Raw genomic sequence first — 21,140 nt, 5'->3', positions numbered from 1 at the left:
TCACTACCAGAAACGCAACTCAACCCCAGCCACCGTTGCACCTGGGTTTTAAGAGCCCTGCAATGCCTCCCGTTCGCCTGACCAATGAAACGCTTCCGCAAAACGCTTTTGCAGACACTGCCTCCCCAGCGCCCGCCTCAGCGTCGGACACCGGTAAGTGCTCCACTGCTCGACAGGATCCGAGGCCTGTGCTTCGTTGGGCAGGTGGCCAGGTTCTCACCTACTCCTCACCCTCTGCCCTCCCTCACTCAGTCCCTCAGGCCGAACTCACCCATGAGCTGCTCCCCACTCAGCCTGAGCTCTTACCTTCCCATTGGCAGGGCCGTTGCTTTGGGTTGGATCTGTGCCTCCTTGGGATCTCACCCTGCCCTCTCTCAGCAAACTGTCTGGGAAAGGCTGGCTCCTTGTTCACATGGAAACCACCTCAGCAGCCATCTCAACACGGCCTCTGACAGCCCACAAAATCCTCTTTTTTGTCCCCCTTTGGAACCCACTTGATTTCAGACTCAGACTCAAGATTCACGGGGGTTTGAGACAGCAGCTTAGGACTTGGACTGGGGTCTTAAGGGTGACTCCATATGGTTTCTTTCTCCTTCACAGATAAAATAAGCTTGGGATTCCAAAGGTTGACTATTCATATAGCTCAATAAAGTTGAAATTTTTGAAAAAGATCAATTATCTATTGTTTCTATGAGGAAGAGAATTTTTGACTCATAAATCGGGACCTACCTAAATTTTACGGCCAGTTAGTTTTCCTCTGCTTCTCTAAAAACAAACTCTTGCCAGGTGTGGTCATGAATGCCTGTAATCTTAGCACTGGGGAGGCTGAGGCAGGAGGATCACTACATGTTCAAGGCCAGGGTGGGCTAGGTAGTGAGTTCAAGGCCAGCATGAACTACAACACAGCAAGACCCTGTCTCAACAAACAAACTCAGCTCATGGTCAAACCCTCATCCTTAAATAAACGTGGACACTTTTTAGAGACTGGGGATGTAGCTCAGTGACAGAGTGTGCACTCAGCACTGGGGGGGCCTTGGGTTTGATGCCCAGCACCACAGAAAGTGGGTGGGTGGGCAGGGAGAAAGACAAGTACACACGGTTTTAATAGGCATTTGGGCTGCTGGCGCCCTCCACCCCCGAAGCAGCCGACACACCTATTCGGTGACAGAATGTGTGATTGAGGTTCAGGTCAGTTTGTCATTCAGGAAGACGATCGATAATAAAGTTCAAAGTTTCAAAACATGTTAGATCCACCCACGACTGGCAGAGGATGGAATAATTTTGGGAAACGGTGAAAGGCAACATAGAAGTGACGAGATCTGAAGGTGGCTCTTGCTTCATGGGTACCTCTTCAAATATCCTCCAGCCCATTAGCTAATTTAAAATACCTTAGAGGTGAGAGGACTCTCTCTAAATGTTTTATTACTAAGATGCCATGAGATTTCTGACACACACATTGCCACATTTCCCATTTGATCACTGATCAAATGCACCAGTAGAAAAGGTTAAGATTTGCCATAAACCGGAATGACCGCGAGATTACAGCAAGCCAGCCTGCGCTATCTCGCTCAGGATTCGCTAACAGCGCCGGGGGGATCACGGGCACAGACTCACTTGAATGGAACTTTCTGGTTCATTGTGGTGCATGCATAAACCACACGGGATCCAGTCCTGGCACTGCAAACTTTTGAACACCACATCTATAAAATCCTGTTGTCTTTGTAAATTTTCAGTAACATTTGTTTTTTGCTATATTTATCACATTTTCCAAAAATATGAAAAAGTTTTTTTTAATTTTAAATGATGACTACATATGAAAAATTAGCTCTTATTACTTCAAACTATTTCTTTATTAGCAACAGTTGTGCGGTGCTGTCAAGAGGAATTTTTAAATCTGAAGTGCCCTTTTTGGAGAGCAGACACATCTGTTTTACTTTGCAGTTTGTTTTATTTTTTATTTCTTAAGATACGAATTTGCAACTATCTTATAACTGAAGAATAAAGAAAAAACATATGTTGGTAAATCTGATTTCTGCATTTTTTTTTTCATTCAAGGGAAGTTGCCTCCCTCAGCTGTCTGCCAATAGAGAATAAATGGACTTGGCCAAAAGTTTATTTAAGTTGGCTTTATTAAGCCAACAAAATACAGAAATCAAGCAAGGGACAGGCAGAAAAATCTGTTCCTTTGAAGTCAATAAAAATCCATCTCCTTAATCCTTTTTTTATTCCAAGCAGTGGTGATTTTTCTCAACTGGCTCACTGAGAGCCTTGATTTAGCTAATCTGTCTTGCTCAGTTATCTTTCTTCTCCAAAGCTTTGCTAAAGAAGCATCTTTCCCGACAACTGTCATCCTTTATTCTTGCATCGTGGTGCATCAGGCTATAAACGTGCTCTAGTTAATCCTGATAGAGATTTTAAAAACAGGCTTTTAATTACTACCCACATTTTAGAAGAATAAAAGCAGCAGCAGGTAGCAAGTTGGGACAGAAGGTACATAGAAACGATCGATCGCAGAAAGATGACAAGATCTGGTACCACGCACTGCCCCACACCCTCTCCACGTGTCCTCTGTCGTACATTTACTTGACTGTCGCTTATCTGCCCGTTATGGAAGAAAAACCCAGGACTCCAACTGGATTCACTCCTTTTCCACACCCCGACCTATCCACGGATGGGCCAAGGATCGCGGAGAAATAGATATGAAGGCAGATTCGGGCTTGCAGATTTCATGATTCGAAAGAAAAGGCATCATCTTGACAGAGCAGAAACATAAGTATGGACTTCAAGACACTCGATGCTTTACCCCATTTAGAAATGTTTGGTTGTACTTAGCATGAGAAAAGGATTTCTTACCTAAACTAAAGAGCACCAAGAACTTTAGACACACAAACTCTCGCTGATCCAACTGTAGGTTCCGAAGTTTTCCCACGAGCTCCTGTGCGTGACTCATGAGGTTGCTGAGGGTGGCGCCAGCTTGCGATGCTATTATAGAATAGTCCACCTGCAACACAGAATCGACTGTAACAGCTAGCATCAGGACCGGAAATACACACTGCACATTGCACTCGACATTAGGAATCGTGGGTGTAGGCATGCTGAATACACATCTGAACAGAGGCGATCTCCTCTTGAAAGTCATTTCCGGCACATTCTATTAACATAATATGTATCACTATTGTTCTAATAAACCTAGTCGTGTGGTGAGCTTTGTAGGGAATGGGTTTTGATTGCTGGATTTTACAAATTATATATATATATGTTCTAAAATTGCATGGGCACAATAAACATTTTTAATTCTCAAGATTACATTGAAAAGACAGCACCCACAAAGAGTGAACCCAGAACATCATCCTATCTGCACATGATGACGCTAAGGAGTATGTGAAGAAAATAAAGGCAGAGACACATTTCCATTTGTATTGTGAGGCTGCACTGGAACAGTCATGGTGCGAGGTGCTTTGGGGGTGACGCAAGAATCACATTCTCAGCACCCTTCGTGCACTGCTTCCTTAAAAGCTCTGATATGAAATTGCTAGTTTCAGGCAATTACATCAGAGTCCATCAAATTAATACGCCTCCCTCTAAAGACAGCAAGGACTGTATTTATAAGAATAATTCCCTGGTTTGGAAAATAAGAAAAGGTGTATTTCCCCTTGTTTGGAAAAAAAAAAAAATGCTGGAAGGCACCCAGCTTGGGTTGTTTGTGGGGACACAGACGTTCCATTTATAATAATACGTTGAGATGTTGGGGCGGTGTCAGTGGTGGTACTGGCTCTGTGGCTGCACTTACAGTGTAATGGGAAAGCCCTGCTGGTACCTGACCCTCCCGTCCTTATTTTCCTGGAGAGCTCTCAGGCAACCAGATACTCTTTTAGGTGCATTTAATATTTGCAGCAGCAGCAAATTTGTCTGGAAGGCAAGTCCTCATCTGCCACTCACTCAGAGCAGACTGTATTAAATTTTTATATTTATTGACATTTCATTACCATAATTGACTGTGCGCGGATCTCCAGGAGAAGGCACGGGGCTGCCTCCTAAGCAGGAGAACTAGTCCCCTGAGTAGAATTTGCAATTAAAAACAAGGCAGAATGGATTTTGTTTTATTGTGTAAATAGGATGAGTTGAATTTTCAGCTCTAACTAGAGAATACCGGGTGTACAGAAACCGTTTTTGAGAGTGAGAAAAACTATGACTCCGTGGAAAGATGACCCCCAGAGGTGTCAGTCAGTTTACAGAGAGTCAACTACGCATGAAAAAGCCACAGTTGCTGTATGTTTTAGGAAAGCTCCTGCGGCGTCACTGCACTGTTCTCCTACTCTGTCCATGGTGGCTGGCAACTGCCCACCAGATTCAGACGTCGAGGGTTCTACGCACTCCTTTGGGCTCTCTTTGAGAATTGTGTGGAGTGGCGGCAGCCCGGACCCTGGGCCGGGAGACCAGACAGTCTCGCTCTGCAGGACACAGGAGGAGGGAGGCGTGCTGGGGGCACAAGGTGATGCCCATCCTCCCTCCCGCCAGCTCTCTCACAGGGGCACTTCAGGAGGGTGCTCCTCCTTAGAAGCGGTGCCTGAACTCTAAACTCTTTAAAACTGGCCAAAGTCTCACATCAGGTAATAAGGCAGGTTGATATCCTTAATTCAAAAGCCTGAGATCCTAAAGGCTCCAAAATCTGGATTTTTCGAATGCCACTGTGACTCCACAAGAAGGAAGAGTCCACACCTGACCTCATGTGACAGTTTGCCGTTAAATCCTAGGATCACTGAACACATTGTGGAAAATAATCATCAGCTAGGGCAATCAAGTGTACAGCATGAAACAGCAATGAAGTTCATGTCTGAACTTCGGTCCCACGGCCCAAGACCTCATTATGGATATGCAAATATTCTAAAATCTTAAAAAAAAAACCCCAAAATCCAAAGTACTTCACTTTCCCAGCATTTCAGATAAGAATCATCAACATTTGATAAAAATTCCATAGAGACAAATTGGCTCGATGAGTGAGTGAGAGCAGGGAAGCCTGAGGAGGTGACCAGGGAGGCGAAATCTGGGTCAGTGCCTCCTACTTCTGTGGTCACTAAGAAGTAATCGTAGCTGAAACCCATACTACCAACTTAATCTTGGAACCAGTAACACTCTGCGTGTAGCTTAATATGTAAGAGTACAAAGCTGGGTGTGGTAGGGGACTCCTGTAATCCCAGCCCTCGGGAGGCTGAGGCAGGTGGATCGCTGTGAGTTCGAGACCAGCCTGGGCTGCATAGTGAGTTCCAGGTCAGTCTCAACCACATAGTGAGACTGTCTCACCCCCACCCCACCGCAAAGAGTACATTTCAATAAAAATCACTAGTTTATGGACCCAGGGATTTAGATCAGTGGTTCCGCTGCCTGCCTCACAAGCGGAAGGTCCCGAGTTTGATCCCCGGTATCAAAAAAAGAAAAAAGAAAAATCACTGGTTCATGCCTAGACCAGGAAGACTGTATTACAAAATAGCAAAAATCTATAAGATTCATTCATTTGGTGTTATGGAGTAAACAGCACCTCAGGGAGGCACTGCCTATAATGCCAGCTACTGGGCAGGGTGCGCCAGAAGGATGGCAAGTTCACAACAACTTAGCAAGACCCCGTCTCAAACCACGGTATGGAAAGAATGGAGACTCAGCTCCGACTAGAAGGCTCGCCTAGCATATGTGAGGCCCTGGGTTTGATACCCAGGCCCCCCAAAGTTATGTTGATTAAATTTGATGAGTGTGTAGTTCCAACAGTTCTGTATTAAGTTTGGGCACTAGAATTTCACGTGTGAGAGTGCAGCACACTAGAACCGAAAAGAGCCTAAGTTGTGCCATAGTATTATACACGTAGTGAGCTGGGCCTCGGGAAGTCAACTGGTATACCAACAACTTTCCAGCCATACATTTATGTGACAATTTGAAGGCTCAAACACGCTTATTAAATGGGGGCTCTGATAAGGTTTCTTTCAAGGATAATTTATCAAACTGCACAGCTCTGAAGGATGATTTCTTCCCAGAACAGCACACAGATCTGCAACTTCCTCACGCTTTATGACGAACATAATGACATTTTCATTGTTGAATGCAGAGTTTGTGCTCATTTCGGGAGCGGCTGGCCTTGTCTTTTATGCACTTAGTAAAATTAATTTACTGCTCTCTTACATGTAATCTTCATGCCATTAAATCCAAGGGAGATGCTGAAGAAATATTCTCTAAACTGATGTCCCCGTTGGATAAATTTCACTCGTTGTGCAGGTAGAAACGGTCTGAGCTAAATTGCTTTTGGTTCTAATTGCTGAAATTCTGATGACTCGTATATTGTAAGATGCCTGTCATTTTAATATGACATACAATAACAGAAGATAATAAGTTGCCCATAGACCTTTCCCTTAGGATGACATTGCAGTGGCTGTTAATTAGCTATAATATGCAAATCCTAAAATCTGACCCTATGTCAAAGTACCTTACTGTTAACTTATATACAAAGATATGTGCATGTGGTATTTTTAAAAATACCTGACGAAAACAATTCTTGTCAAAATATAAGATGCTAACTATATAGAATTGATTTGATGGTGCTGATAATCATTATTTTTGTTTTGCTCAGTACAGTTACTTAGTGTACATTTATGCAGATGCCTGATTAAGAGACATAATTTAAAAAATAAAATTAAAATATAATAGCACACTTTAAGGTTCGGTTAAAAAAGCATAATATGAGCCAGGCTGAGTGGTACACTCCTGTAATCTCAGCCTCTTTGGGAGACTGAGGTAGGAAGATCTCAAGTTCAAGCCCAGCCTGGGCAACAGGGACTTAGTGAGGCCCCGTCTTAAAATAAAAAAGGGATGGGGATGTAGCTCAGTGGTAAGAACATCTGGGTGTGACCCCTAATACCATAAAAACAAAAACTAACCCCCCCAAAAGAAACCACAGTATGAAACACACAATCCTCACTTCGGTGCTGGGCACTGGTGTTCCAGAAGTACTCTGCAGTGACATTTATTTCCATTGCTACGTCTGGAGTGGACTCAGTTCGGCCAACAGCTATCAAACAAACTTGCTGGCCACCAGGTTTAAGAGAAAATGTATGTTCTGCGTCAAGCTTTCGTCTCTTCCTTTATGCTCTAAGCAGCCGTTTTGGAGACACCCTCCCTCTCTCTCCCCGCTAGGGCCTCCTGCATGCCAGGGAAGTAGTCCGTCACTGGGGTAGAGCCCCAGCTCACCTCTCTTTTTACAAGTTCAATCTAGTCTTCTTTTCTTCCCCTCTGCTCTATTCAACTGGCCACACTGCAGTGAGCTGCCTTCCCAGGAAAGCCAGGAGGCCTGGCCGTGGAGCCCTGGGGCCCTCAGTTTGTCCCGAGGGTGCCATACAGCTACTGGGGGACGCCAGGGGCGGGTTTCAAGGTGGCATTACTGTTTGCCAAGTTTAACTTACTCTCCATGAACAGGGAACAGTTGGAAATATTCTATAAGCCATCCTGGAAGTTTAATGATGGACTTAGGAGGGCTGTATTGTGTTTCTTCTGCGGTCAAGTTAAAGCTCTATCCAGCCATTCCTGGTCACCACAAAGATCGGAAGCCCTGGTGTCCCCTTCGGTCCGCAGGGAGCGTGTGACCGCCCCCGCCCCTCCCCCGCCCCCTCCTCCTCGGTAGGGGGCCCTCTGCCCTCTGAACCGGTGCTCGGTCCACCTGGAAACGTGCACAGCGCACCAGGCACCTTGCAAGGGGCGTCTCTGCCGGCATCCTTCCAAGGGATCGCATCTCTCAAGACTGCAGGCCTCTGCCTGATCTTTCAGCCCCCTCGTCTTCTCTTTGCCCTCAGTTACCAGGCTACCCGAAATACTTTTGAGCCGATCTTCTTCCTTTCCCACAGATGAGCGCCCATGGTCTTCTCGCGGGAATGTGGCACACTTTATTGGCACAGTGCCACTTATTTTATTTTCTCGTGACACAGTGCATCACAGAAACAGACTTTTATCACTGTTTGAAAGTCCGTGCTCCACACGAATCCACAGCAGCAGGTCAGTGTGTCTCTCTGGCAGGCAGATTACTTTATTTTTAAAAAGTAGAAAAACCTTCATTTAAAATATACGTCATTTCCAAAGACTGGAAAAGAACTAGCAAAAACAACTGACGTAGGATGTCAGCATTTTAAGTGATATTTTATTTTGTCTGCCCATCTTTGTCCCTGTGATGCTGGGGGCCAAACTTAGGCCTTGTAGGCCGACAGCGTGTTCTGCCACTGAGCTGCGCCTCCAACCCATAGTATTTATTTCTAGCTTTTTCTTAATGCTGAAATAGCTTTGCAACAGTAAGTAGTGATCACATTGAAATTGCTTCTGGATAATTTAAATTTACCACTATGGTATGTTGAACTGCCACCTCCCAAAAAACACAACAAAAGTTTATGCACTTATTTCCAACAGGAGAGAAATGAACTATTATGTTTAGGAGTTCCATGGAGGCTCTTGCACACTGAAATTATACACAAACACCAAAACTGCAAGCCTGGGGCCAAGAAAAGCTGTGCAGTGTCTGTGAGTTACACAGAAAAGCAGGGGAAAGTGTTGATGACGAACACAAATTCCCAGCTGGGCACGATGGCTCACACCTGTGATCCTGACACTCTGGAGGCTGAGGCAGGAGGACCAAATGAACCCGGGGGTTTGAGACACACGTATGGAGACCCCACCCCCAAAATCACACAAAATACCAATCCAAGTTGGGCGCCAGAATGCCCAGACCTGAGAGTGAATTTTGACCTTGAATCACTTACTTCATCTCCCCTTACCTCTGTTCCTTACTCCAAAAAAAAAGGAAAGATAAGATTTTCTTTCTATGGTAGTTGACATCGTCAATGTCAGACTAGAGTTTGATGGCTTCTAATTTTCAATGTCAGTGCTTTATAGAACTATATTCTATAGTTCTCTCATGTGGGTGGCCTTCTACCCCCACAGGACAGGGAGGATACAGAAGCTTGACAAGTACGTGCGAGTCGGTTCTGGATGGGGACTCGAACATAGGGCGTTCCGACTCCAAATGGTGTTTTACCACAAGTGTGCATACACGCACACACCATTTTCAGACCCAAAGCAAGCAGTCTGTGGTAGTGACAAAAATATGCACTACCTACAGCTCAATTGTTAGAAGGCTTAAAACACAGCAGAGAAATGGTTTTATTTCTCTCTTTTCTGTTATTTCTATATAGTTCTGTTTTTCAAAATAATTTTTTCAGAATATTGCTTTGCTCCTACAATTAATTTTTCCCCCTTCCTTTCATCTTTGTTTTAACTATCTTCTTATAATGGGTCTATATACCAAATCATTTATTTTTAGTGTTACCAGTGCTATTTAGATTAAAAATCTACTGCCCCTGCCCTTACCATCAGGGGAATAGTTACCATTCTAAGAAAATGATATTTAAGAGTTTTTACCTATCTCCTTGTGCCACAGGGCCCCAAAATGGTCTGCAGCAGGATGAAGGTGACTTCTTAGTGGAAAACACTGAGTTCCCCAGCTCCATGGGAGTAAGTGGAGAGATGGAGAGGGTAGGAGATGTGGGAATGCACAAAAGGTGACTCTGCAGGTCCGGAATCTTACTTAACTGTCTTGGTTGAGCATCAAGGTGGGGTTGTGGTAACCTGGAGTGCAGTGACTTAGCACTGATCACATGTCTAACATATCAGCTTTATAGTAAAAGCTGTGGGACTATAAAAGATGTAGGTCTGTATTATCCTGCTTTCAAACATCTCGGCGGAAGGGCTGGGGTGTACTCAGTGGATGAATCCACACATGAGCCTGTGGGTTTGATTCCCAGGAGCGGGGAATAATGAAACATCTTTCTCATTCTGTTGGAAACTTCCGCATGTTGTTTGCTCTCATTCTGTAGGATTGCAGGAAACCCAGACACACATTCAAAGTGCCTTGACTTTCCTATTCCACCAAGGAAAACAGCTTTCTTCTATAATTTCCCTAAATGAGAATGCCTGATGACAAGGCAGGGTCCCCGGGCAGGCAGTCCGCTTGGACTGGATGAAAAGAACTCTGGCGCACCAGCAAAGGAGGAAGCCAGAAGACTCGGGGTGGACAGACAGAGAGGTGTGAGGGGAAGACTACTTTCTACCAGGAGGGTGCCTCTTTCGGTTCTGAGGCAACATACGAAAGAGCCATAATTGACACTAAGACTATGACACTATTTAGTCCTTGATTGTGCTTGGTTTTGAAAGTCAGAGAGGCAAGAAATGCACTTTCTCTACTTCTTAAGTCCTAATTACCTTTACCCAGGGGCAGCACTTAAGGCAAAATGAAATGTGAAAAAAGGAATATTTCTAAAGAGCAGGAATGGAAAGGCACAGGCCCATTTTATTTCTTAAAACTCTGAAGGGAATGAAATTGAATTAATTTGTGAGCCGAGTCTGGTCCTTTTAATGCAGCTCGCCGTGGGGCGGGGGAGAGGGGAGGTGGGAGGTGCGTGTACCCGGATTGGACTCTGACAGTGGGTACATCTCCTCCAAAGACTTGGACCACAGGCTGAAAATGCTAAGCACAATCTGAAAGCACAGGATGTCTAGAGAGCTTTTCTCAAAGTGGCTGGGACAGCTGCAACCAGATACTGATGGAGATGGGTATTTGTAAAACCTCTGAAAGAGAGCTTGCCTTTAATTTGATTGGGAAAGTGTGATTTATTAATAATACAGCAAATGGTGTGGAGCCTTTCATTTTCGAATGCACTGCTGTGGTTTCACAGCACATAAACATTTATGGCTGGACGTAAACGATCACAGTGCCTGAGTTCTGAAGTCGCCACTGCTGAACGAGGCAGTGGGGACCTGCGTCAGGATGCCTGATGGGCTGCAGCAGGGGCAGTGTGTCTCGCTCGTCCATCAGCTGCAGGACAGAGGGGAAGAAACCGGAAGGAAGGATTTGCCCATTTCCTGTTCAGCTGAACTAGGCCCATCAGAAAAGATTCTCTTATCCACCTGGCTGTCTTGCTTCCTTTGGGTCTGCTCAGAGGTCACCTTCTCAGAAGGCCTAATCAACTCCCCTGCTCAACACTGCAATCCAAGAGGCTGGATGCAGCTCAGCAGTGTAGTGCTTTCTTAGCTTGCACAGGGTCCTGGGTTTGAAGCCCAGCACTGCAAAAGCTAAAACATAGATACAAAAAGCCTAATGTGACCCATGGGTCATATCACAACATGCACTCGTGAATATGTGCAGATTTCCCTTTACCTACAGGTTCCGTTCCGTTCCATTTCTTTCCTTTCCTAGCACTTTGGCCTCTGAGGCATTGCAGGTTTAATTAAGATTTGCCCTTTTTTTTGTTTTGTTTTGTTTTTTGAGATAGGGTCTCTCTAGGTGGTTGAGACTGAACTGGAACTCACTCACAATGTAGCCCAGGCTGGTCCCAAACTCACAGTGATCCTCCTGCCTCAGCCTCCTGAGCGCTGGGATTATAGGTGTGCCCCACCATGCCCAGCTAGGATTTGCCTTTCTTTTTGAGACAAGTGCTCACAGAGATTCTCCTGCCTCAGCCTTGTAGGTTCTGGGATCATAGACAAGAGTCACCATGCCCAGTGTGTTTATTAAGTTGTTGATCATCAGTTTATCCATGAGGGCAATTTTTTTTGTTTGTTTTGTTCTCTAAAATGTGTCAAATCCCCAGAATAGTAAATAGCACCCAACAGGATGTTTGACAAATATTTCTTGATTGAATACCTATTCAGAAAGTAGCAGTTTAATAATACTATTTTCTTTTTGAATGACTGGCTCCTGAACACTGGAGGTGCTGGCCTTTATGCCAACTACTTTGACTGTAGGTGACATTTGACTCCATCTCCCACCCATAGCATTCCCACATTGTACAGATGCTAAAGTTTTAAGGTTTTAAAGTAGTCAGCAAGCAAACACAGCAGGTTAATGCAGCAGCCCGAGGGGAAAAAACTCGGTACTAATCACTGAATTTGATTTAGCAACCATTCTGACTCCAGGAAGCAGAACTTTCCATCCCCACAGACTGGAAACAGCAGAATGCTTGTGATTATGTTTGCTTTTACAAGTTTATCTGTAATCATCAGAGCAGGAACTGAGTGCACCAAGTCATCTTTTCTAAATTATTCGCAGCCAATCTCTTCCCCTCAGAGCACCAGAGTGCTCCTGACCTAGTTACATTCCTGCCTTCTGAATGTGCTTAATAACAAGATGCTTGGGGGACGGCGGGTCTCTGTACTCACTTGTTGCCCAGTAACCAGGAAGATCGACCCTTCCTTTCCATGGACCACTTGCCGGTAGATGTGGTCGAGGATTAAGAGCTCACTCCAGCAGTTCTGAAGCAGCTTCATTTGGTCATCAACCTGTGATAGAAAAGGGAATAGTTATCCACTACCTTTTTGTTTTTGCACAAGACCGTATGCTACCAAACAATAAGCAAGGAGGTCTCCGCCAGTGATTACAGATGCTCAGAATTCACATCACTGCTAGTGAAAATTATTTTCATTTAGCCACACACTTTATAGCTAAGTATTTATAATCTATGAGCTCTCCGTTAGATTGGCTCTCCATTAGATTGCTTTATCTAGCATTAATAGGACTGTTTCAGTTTGGTTCTGGGAGGTACAAGTGCTTTGCTCTGTCCTCAACACATCCCATTAGAATGACCCCAAGTAGGGCCAGGGATTTAGCTCAGTGGCGCCGTGCCTGCCTTGCAAGTGCAAGATCCTGAGTTCAATCCCCAGCACGGGAGAAACAGAAAAACAACAACAAAAAATGAATGACCCCAAGTAGCCAATGCTGATGTATCCAAAATACACTGAAGCTGAGATTGTACCTAGGTGTGAACAGAAAATATGGTGATTTAAGAAATGGTGAGCCAGGCATGGTGCCACACACCTGTGATCCCAGCCCTCGTGAGGCTGAGGCAGGAGGATCACCACAGTTCTTTAAGGCCTGCCTGGACTACAGGGTGAGACTCTTTCTCAAACTAACTAAATAAATACTTATCAGAGTAAAGGATACATTGCCATTATTTGCCTTCAAAATACTCTCCCTTGCTTTAAAAACTTTTTCCATAATTCTCTTCACTTTCTAAAGTAGTTCTGAAAACCCTTCTTGTGTCTTTACTTGTGCTGTTGTGGCCACCATGCACCAAATCGATTCAAAAGGTTTTTTATTCTCATGGTCATTTTGACTTCGGGTAAGAGCCGGAAGGCACCCGGTGCCACATTTAGTGAATAAAGTGGGGGAGACACACCGCCCTGTTTCTGTGTGACTAACTGCTGTCGAGATTTCCGAGTCAGCTCAGGGCATCGAGGCATCCACGACAGCACAAAAGCACACTCCCAAAGGAGGACTTTCCAGAGGCGCTTTGGACAGCGGCAAGGTTCGGGTCTCCCTCAACTTCAGGGTCCTCACCTAAGGCGCGGACCAAGCACAGAGGACGGCTGGGAAGATTCAAATGGCAGCTGCCGTGTCACGGCGGGCTCACCGCACCCGCGTCCTTCCATTCAGAAGTAAATCGGTCTCGTGCACAGGCCACACACCCGAACACTGATCCCTCTCCACGGCTTTTGTCATCGCTCACTTTTTCCTTTGCGGTGTAAACCACGCAAAAACCGGGTGTACCCAAATCTGACTTCCGTGTCGGGACACACATTCTATGTGTTCATCAAGATAACACCCGAGGTTTGCATGTCGTGGAATATCTTTAACAAGTTTTGTGTATTGCTCAAGATTTGACTTGCAGAATGTGCTTTGGAAGATAGCAGAAGTGGTAGCATTATATTCAATTTCCAGATGCGAAAATGTCGTGGTGGGCACCTGGTTATGTCTGAAGAATTCTTTCTTTTCATGACCTAGGCTGTCTCCAAATTACATCAGAATTTTTAGCTGAGCGTGCCTATAATCTTGCTACTCTGGGAGGCTGAGGCAGGAGGACCCTAAGTTTGAGCCTCACTTGGGCAAGTTAGTGATTTAGCAAGACTGCCCTAAAATAAAAAATAAAAAGGGCTGAGGATGTAACTCAGTGTGAAAGCCCTGGGCTCATATCCCCAGGATGTAAAAAATAAGTAAACAAATATAAAAATTAAAGGTCCTCGAATTTTCTGTGGTAAGTTAACTCACCAACAAATTCACTTACATTTTTATTAGCACTTGTTCGCAGTGTTTAATGATTATACTCATCGTGACAAGCACATTTTAAAGAGCCCGTTCAGTGGACTCTGGATTGTTGCCACTGATACACTAGTAGTGATGAGAGCCCGAGGCTATTTCCACGGGGGCTGGGCACAGTGAATATGGTGAGAACCATGAGTGTGCAGGAAAAGCAAGCTCTGAGGCCCAGCTCTTCACCCTCTGTCTGTGAGAGCTTGGCTAAGAGACTCCATTCTCAAGCCTTACTTTCACAACTAAAAATGTGCAGAGTGGGTCTTTCGGTGAGGATAAAAGGAAATAAAAGGTGGGAAAGCCCACACACAAATGAAAAACAGCAACAGAGGTGCCACACTGGGAAGCCTTGTTTGTAAGTTCTCTGTAGAAGGAAAAAAGCAACTGCATAGATAGAACCTGCCATCTCGTTCCATGATTAGCAAAAGGTATCCCCAAGCCGTCTCCATCAGAAACACCAGCAAATATGTTCTCGGGAAAGAATGTCATGGCAATTGTTTCATTCACTTTTTCCCCATATAATATGAAGCTTATTTATTCAGCACTTTTTCAGGAAAGCCCAGAATGCTGTAGTTTGAGCTGATCTTTCCAGAAACAATAACCACACATGTGTATGTTACACAGAATCTCCAAATGGGTGGGGAATATAGACTTCTTAAAGTCCATTATGGATGCAGAAAAGGGATTCCAGCCTAAGGGCAAGGACAGCAAAAAAATTTATGACCCCCATTTTGTAGGCTGAAAAATGATAGAGCTAAGAGTATTTGCTGGCTATGTGGAAAAGAAGAAAAGCTGAGTGAACATTAAGAGAAGCACATTTTCTAAAGTTATGTCATCAATGCATTCCTCTTCATTTGCCTTGAATGACCCTTATATTTTATATACATCACGATAACAGAGTTTTCCACAATTAAGGCAAGTTCCAGTTATAAAACAAGAGTCAGGCTAACATGCCTGTTCATGGTAGCCCGCCCTCACACTGCAGGGTGTGCTTCCTTTCCTACTTTAATAAAACGTGGAGACCATTTTAAAAATAAAATAAAAAATGTAAAGCTTTTGTAGCCTTTTCTTTTAGAATATGTAGTATACACTTCCAAAATCTGCACATTTTCTCCACTTCCTCTGCTTCCTTCGAAACTGTGCGAGTAAGTAAAATTTACTATGTCTCTACCCCATTGTTAGCCACTTCTTTTATCAGTTTTCCTTTGGATTCAAAAGAAATCTCCAATCATTTTGGATTCACTAAGAATTGTGACAGTTTATCTGTCTACTTTCCCCAAAGCTGTAGCTCCACGAAGTACCTTCCACAGTGCTTTATGGTAATAGAAGCACTTAATAAAAGCTTGTTAAATGCAGGACAAATGAATGAATTACTTCCACTCTGCACTTGGGTTCCTTTCGTCTGTGTACCCGGCCCACAGTCGAAGCCAGCATCTCCTTAGTGCTGGAGAAGCCCACGATCTTCTTGCAGCAGTGAATGCTCTCTCTGCCTCTGACTCTTCTCCCAGTGCCCCTTGGGGCTGTGCCCACTGCTGGCCTTTGATAAAGAAGCCTGGACTGACTCCTTGACCGACTACGGTTTTAACACCGCTCCTGAGCAATAAGGTTTCTTGTTTGAACACCCTCTCAGGAGGTTTTCCCTGCCAACATTCCATTTCATCATTTTCCATGATGATTATGCAATATTTTATAGTGTCTTGAAATTGGTGCGTGGGCAGCTTTGCGGTGCCTAGAGTGACATTGTTTTTGTGCAGTGCTATGAATAAGAGCACAGGATAAATGTGATGGCCAACTTGTTCATAAGTACTTATATATACATAAGAAACGAGGGCAATTTTGAAGATATTTTTTCTTTAGAAAATAGAGGTTTTTTAAGAGATGTCAGCCAGAGGGAAGATGGGGAGGGTAATCTCCTTCCTGGGAGCAACTCTCCTGGAATTAATGCCACTGACAAGCAATTTGGGAGGGGCATTTGTGAACCACAAGAGGAGGACCACTGGAGTAGAATTCCCATCACTTATCAAACGCTCTAATAGTTAGCAGTACCACCTCCTGTCATCCTGGTTATCAGCTGTGATAAAAAGGAAGCCGTATCTCACCGGAGAGACTATCCCCTATGACAGATGAGAGCATAAAGGAATACAATTCTGATATTGTTATCACACACTACTTCCCACACCCCAGAATGTTAATCATTAGAAATGTGCGCTTTCTCATACCAAGAGTGATCTGGCAAACAGAGGAAAAACGTGTAGCACTTTCTCAAACCTGCATTCAACTTATAAACATTTTTCCCGCCTCCTTCCCTTTACCTCCAATGGTCCAGCAACTGAGCTGTTCTTTCACTGTCTCTCTTTCAGAGGCTTTTGAAAACTGACGCCATGAATCACTGTGCTCAAACTTTTAGAAAGATACTTTTTGGAAAACATTCTCCTGAATTGGACTGGTCATTTCAAGAGGACATAAAACCATCTCTTATTTCTGACCATCTGACTTTGGTGCACCAGGCCCTGTGTTAGAAATATGGATAGAACAGGTGACCGTGACATGATCTCTGCCTTCACGAACTCACAAGTTTGGACTCAGTGAGACCCTGTACAAAAATAAAAAGTAGGCAGGGGAGATGGCTCGATATCTCAGTGTGACGGCCTCAGGTTCAACCCCTAGTACTCACTCTGATAGAGGAGACGGAGGTGTGAGTTCCTTATGGGCAAAAGAAACTCACCAGGGCTTCCCCTCAGCCTGTTTCTTGGGGAGACTTCCAGGGGTCACACAAGGTCTGTTTCGGCAGTGTTTCACTGTGTGGAGCTTAGCAAGGGTTCCCTTTACTCCATCTCAGTGGTTCCTATTAGAAATCGCTCTTGGGTTAAAGTGCAAATTGAAAACAAAACCAATGATTTGAAGATTCTTAGAATCACTGTAAAAGAAGCCTGGCTACTATTTAATTTAATTTAATTTTGTTTTTCTAACAGAAAAAAAAATCCCTGAAGGTGGATCAGCGCTACTTTTGGGGACAATGATGACATTTACTGAAGTAGATTCACAAGTAGCAAGAGAAAAATCAAACTCCCCTAAATCCAGGTCAGCTTAAGAACTCACCACTAGAAGCTGCTTTGGGCAAGAAAAACACAGCAAGCACTGCTTTCTCATTCGTTAGTGTTTTTATAAAGAACATTGGCGATTATCTGAAACCTCTGTAATAAATTGCCACAAAGTTCAAGCAAAAAAATGATTTCACATTAACAATGATTAAACAAGCCCTAAAAACAATACCGTACAAGAGAATGCACAGCCAGTAAAACTCCCCAGTAAAGCAGCCAGTCAATGGTTGCAATACCCAATAGATTTATAACTGCAAGTTCTTCCCTGCTCTGAGATAACAGCAAGAGATGCCAAGGTGCTTTCTGACCGGGTCACTCTTGTTCCGCAATACCAAGCCCCGTCTGTCAACACTGCAGGAGCTGAGCTGTTCTTGCCCGTTTCTGCCTCTCCATGGAGCAACAAGGGACTTTGCCCCCTGGATCTGAGCTCTCACACAGGGAAGCAGGAGGCAGAGGGTTTAACTGCACCATACCTGCCTCTTCTCTTCCATTGCCAGTGACCCCTTTGGGGTTTTCACTCATCCCTCCTCCCGTGCAGGTCAAGACTGAATCTCAGAATCTAGAAACGGCATTGTCAACATACTTCTGCTTCTTGCTGTAATCTATCCTGTGTGCAGTTACTCGGGTTATCTATTTTGCTCATGCGATTCTTCTGGATATGCACACCTCCCAAATTCCCCAAAGATATTCCCTCAAAGATCTCCAGCAAAGCAGAGCTCCCTGGCCAGGCTGCCTGCTGATCCTGCTGCCTAGGGTGCTGAGATGCCGCCAGAACCTGGAAACCATGGCAACCCGTGCAGTGTAGAGCAAAGTACCAAACAGATACCTTCCGTTATGAACATGGAGTAATGAAACATGGAGAAGCTCTCTGTAAATGGTCATTTCCCAGCAGGGTGTGGGTGATGGTGAATGCCTCTAATCCTATCACTCTAGGAAGCTGAGGCAGGAGGATCACAAGTTTGAGCCCAGCTAGGGTTAGCTTCTGGGAGACCTTGTCTCAAAAAGTAAAAAACAAAGACTGTACATAGCTCAATGCAAAAGCCCTTGATTCAAACCCTGACACTACCCAAAAAAAAAAAAAAAGGTCCTTTCCCTCATCAACTTTCTGTCCCCTTACGTCCTCAACATCACCCATGTTTGCCCTGGAAATCCTTCTCAGAATTTGTTGCTGCCACTGCTGTGTTAGAAAGCATGGTTCTCTCCGGCACTGTCCTGAGGGTTCCTACATCCTAAGGGGCAGGGAGGGCTTTACAGCTCTTGCCAATACACTTAAAAAATAATAATAACAAATAAAATAAAAAATAAAAGCTTTACATGCATGAATTCATTTAGTTGTCACAACAACTCACAGAAACAAGACTTACAATGATCCCCACTTTACCAGTGGGGAAACCGAGGTGCAAAGGTTAAGTACCTTGTCTAATGTTGGTCAGCTAAGTAACAGTACCAGGATTTTAAAAGTTCATGATCCACGAGGAAGGCAGTATTTCCCCTACCTAGCAAACCCATCACTACCCTGCTGCCATCCTCAAAGCTGCCTCCCTCAGGAAGTCCTCCCTGGTCAACTCCACCCACGCTGGCCAATTCTTCCTGTCCTCTTGTAACCTCTGTAACAGGTTAACCTGACACTGAGGGGTTTCAGTTCTGCTTCAGGTCTTAAGCTAGGGTTCAAAACTTGAGTCTGTGGATGTAAGAAAATTACACGGTGAGTAATAATGTTTCCTTTAGAGACCAGATTTTTGAAGCCCATCTATTGTGATACCATATACCAGAGGTAGAGGGTGATAAGTCGCTGTCTGCCTTGGACATCTCTATCTTCATCTACAGGGAGGTGAGGTGCTTTGGTCCTGCCCTGTCTTTCCGTGATTGCTTTACTTTTGTTTTCTGTTTCCTGAGAGAGGGTCTCACTATGCAGCCCAGGATTTAAATTCACAGCAATCCTCCTGCCTCAGCCTCCCAAGGGCTGGGATTATAGGTGTGTGCCACTGTGTCCGACTACCTTCCCACGACTGGCAGTAAATTATGGAGTGAAGTAGTGGCTGGGAAACGTACAGGGGAGCTGTCAGCAGAGAGGGAGGGAAAACAGAAGAGCTCTGCCCCCGGCTTCTTCAGCAACTCCATCCGGAGTCACCAGGCACAAGACATTGCAGTCCTAGACTTCTGGAGCCCAGAAGGAGGCACTCTGTCACTCAGGGCACAACAGAGGGCATTCACAGCCACAAGGAGTCATCAGTAGTGGGCTCCTCAGACCCTCTGTGTAAGGGCTTGGGACTGTTTGCAGCCGGGGCTATGAAGCTGCCATCGAAACTTGCACTGGGCCTGGTGGTGCAGGAAGATCACAGGTTCAGGGTCAAGCTGGGCAACTTAGCCATAAACTGTGTCACAATAAAGAGTAAAGGGGCTGTGGGTGTCACGAACTAGCTCCTGTGTTCACTCCCCAGTAATACACGAATGCACGCACATGCACTTTTATTTCTTTCAAAGTTCAATGCCTCCCAGGGAAGTTTGGTTTCTTTAGACGATTCATATAGTTCGTAGAACTTACTTCCTAGAGATGCGAATGCAGTATTACTCACAGAGTGTAAAGATGTGGCTATGAGAGAGTACATGTCAATTGTTTCATTTACCTAAAAGTGAGGTGATTATATAAGTGAGAATCATCATTGAAAGGGCCGGGGATTTCGTTTAGTGGCCCCGCTGCCTGCCTTGAAAGTGTAAGGTGCCGAGCCTTGGGAAGGGAAGGGGGGAGAGAGAGAGAGAGAGAGAGACAGAGAGAGAGGGAGAGAGAGAGAGAAAAAGAGGCACAACACATCCTCAGTGGGGTATATAATTCAGCCACTTTCTCTCTAATAGAGCTGTAGCTACATTCTCTGAATATATCAAAACATAAAGAAAGTTTTGGCCGCTTTTAACCTTCCTTTCAAAAGACTTCTTGTTGAAATATCAGTTAATTATAAGGTAACCATGAGTTCATCATATTTGATGGTCAAATAGCAATTTTCACACAGCGCCCTGGTTGAGTTTCCTGTTTCTTCAGTCGCCACCTACAGCCACATGTCCTCCTCACCACCTGACCATGGTGGGCACTAAAAGTAGAGATTTTCTGCGTGTGGTTTATGGAATCAATCACGTCCATGGTTTCAGGCAAAGCGAGACCACATGCAGAGGCAGAAAAGGCGGGCAGGGAGGTCCTCTTCACTTACTGAAGGACAGCTAAATCCACATTTCCCCTAAGAGCTGTCACTGACAAGGTGGTCTAACGAGCTTGATGGGGTGATTGATTGACTTTGGGGGGTAATAGAGATTTAACCCAGGGCCTTGCACATGCTAGGTAAGCACTCCATCTCTGATTTACTTCTCCATGCCCCCACTTTTTCAGACAGTGTCTCCCTAAATTGCTCAGGCTGATCTCAGACTTGAGATCCTCCTTCCTCAGCTTCCTATGAAATTGGAATTATGGGTATGTACCGACATATGTGGCAGTACAGGCGTTTCTTGCATGAGTATGCAGTATTTTGCAAAATAAAGAACACAGGTATTAGCATATTGGTGGACATAATGGCCAATCTAGCAGTAGATTTTTTTAAGACTAGTATAAGAAGGCTTCTTAGGTTTTAAGGGCAGGGTTAACCTAAGACTGTAGTTAGATTATAGATAAACTGCCAACCAACAATCAATAAAACAAGAGAAATTAGTGATATGAAGATGGGCGGGCCAGTACACACCAGTAGTCTCAGAACTTCTGAGGCTGAGGCAGGAGGATCACCAGAGTTCAAGGATACCTTGGGCTCTATATAACAGGCCAGCCTGAACTACAGAGTGAGACCTTGCTTCAAAAAAAAAAAAAAAAAAAAAAAAAAAAAAGGGGGGGGGTT

General features: G+C 44.6%; 1 protein-coding gene across 4 annotated transcripts in view; it reads right to left on the bottom strand.

Annotated features, from left to right (window-relative positions):
- Positions 1–21,140, bottom strand: part of Nr5a2 (nuclear receptor subfamily 5 group A member 2) — a 136,294-nt gene that overhangs the window by 51,840 nt on the left and 63,314 nt on the right. For all 4 annotated transcript variants that reach the window (XM_010635386.1, XM_010635387.1, XM_010635385.1 and 1 more), the window contains 2 exons: positions 12,238–12,357; positions 2,854–3,001 (listed from right to left, as the gene is read on the bottom strand). In XM_010635386.1, coding sequence (XP_010633688.1) covers positions 2,854–3,001; positions 12,238–12,357 — 268 coding nt within the window. The remainder of the gene's footprint in view (positions 1–2,853; positions 3,002–12,237; positions 12,358–21,140) is intronic.

Source organism: Fukomys damarensis, unplaced genomic scaffold (genome assembly GCF_012274545.1).
Source record: "Fukomys damarensis isolate Sample0158 unplaced genomic scaffold, DMR_v1.0_HiC HiC_scaffold_11, whole genome shotgun sequence".
Classification (NCBI taxonomy): domain Eukaryota; kingdom Metazoa; phylum Chordata; class Mammalia; order Rodentia; family Bathyergidae; genus Fukomys; species Fukomys damarensis.
The sequence above is the reverse complement of the archived record's forward strand: the minus strand, read 5'-3'. Positions and strand labels throughout refer to the sequence as shown.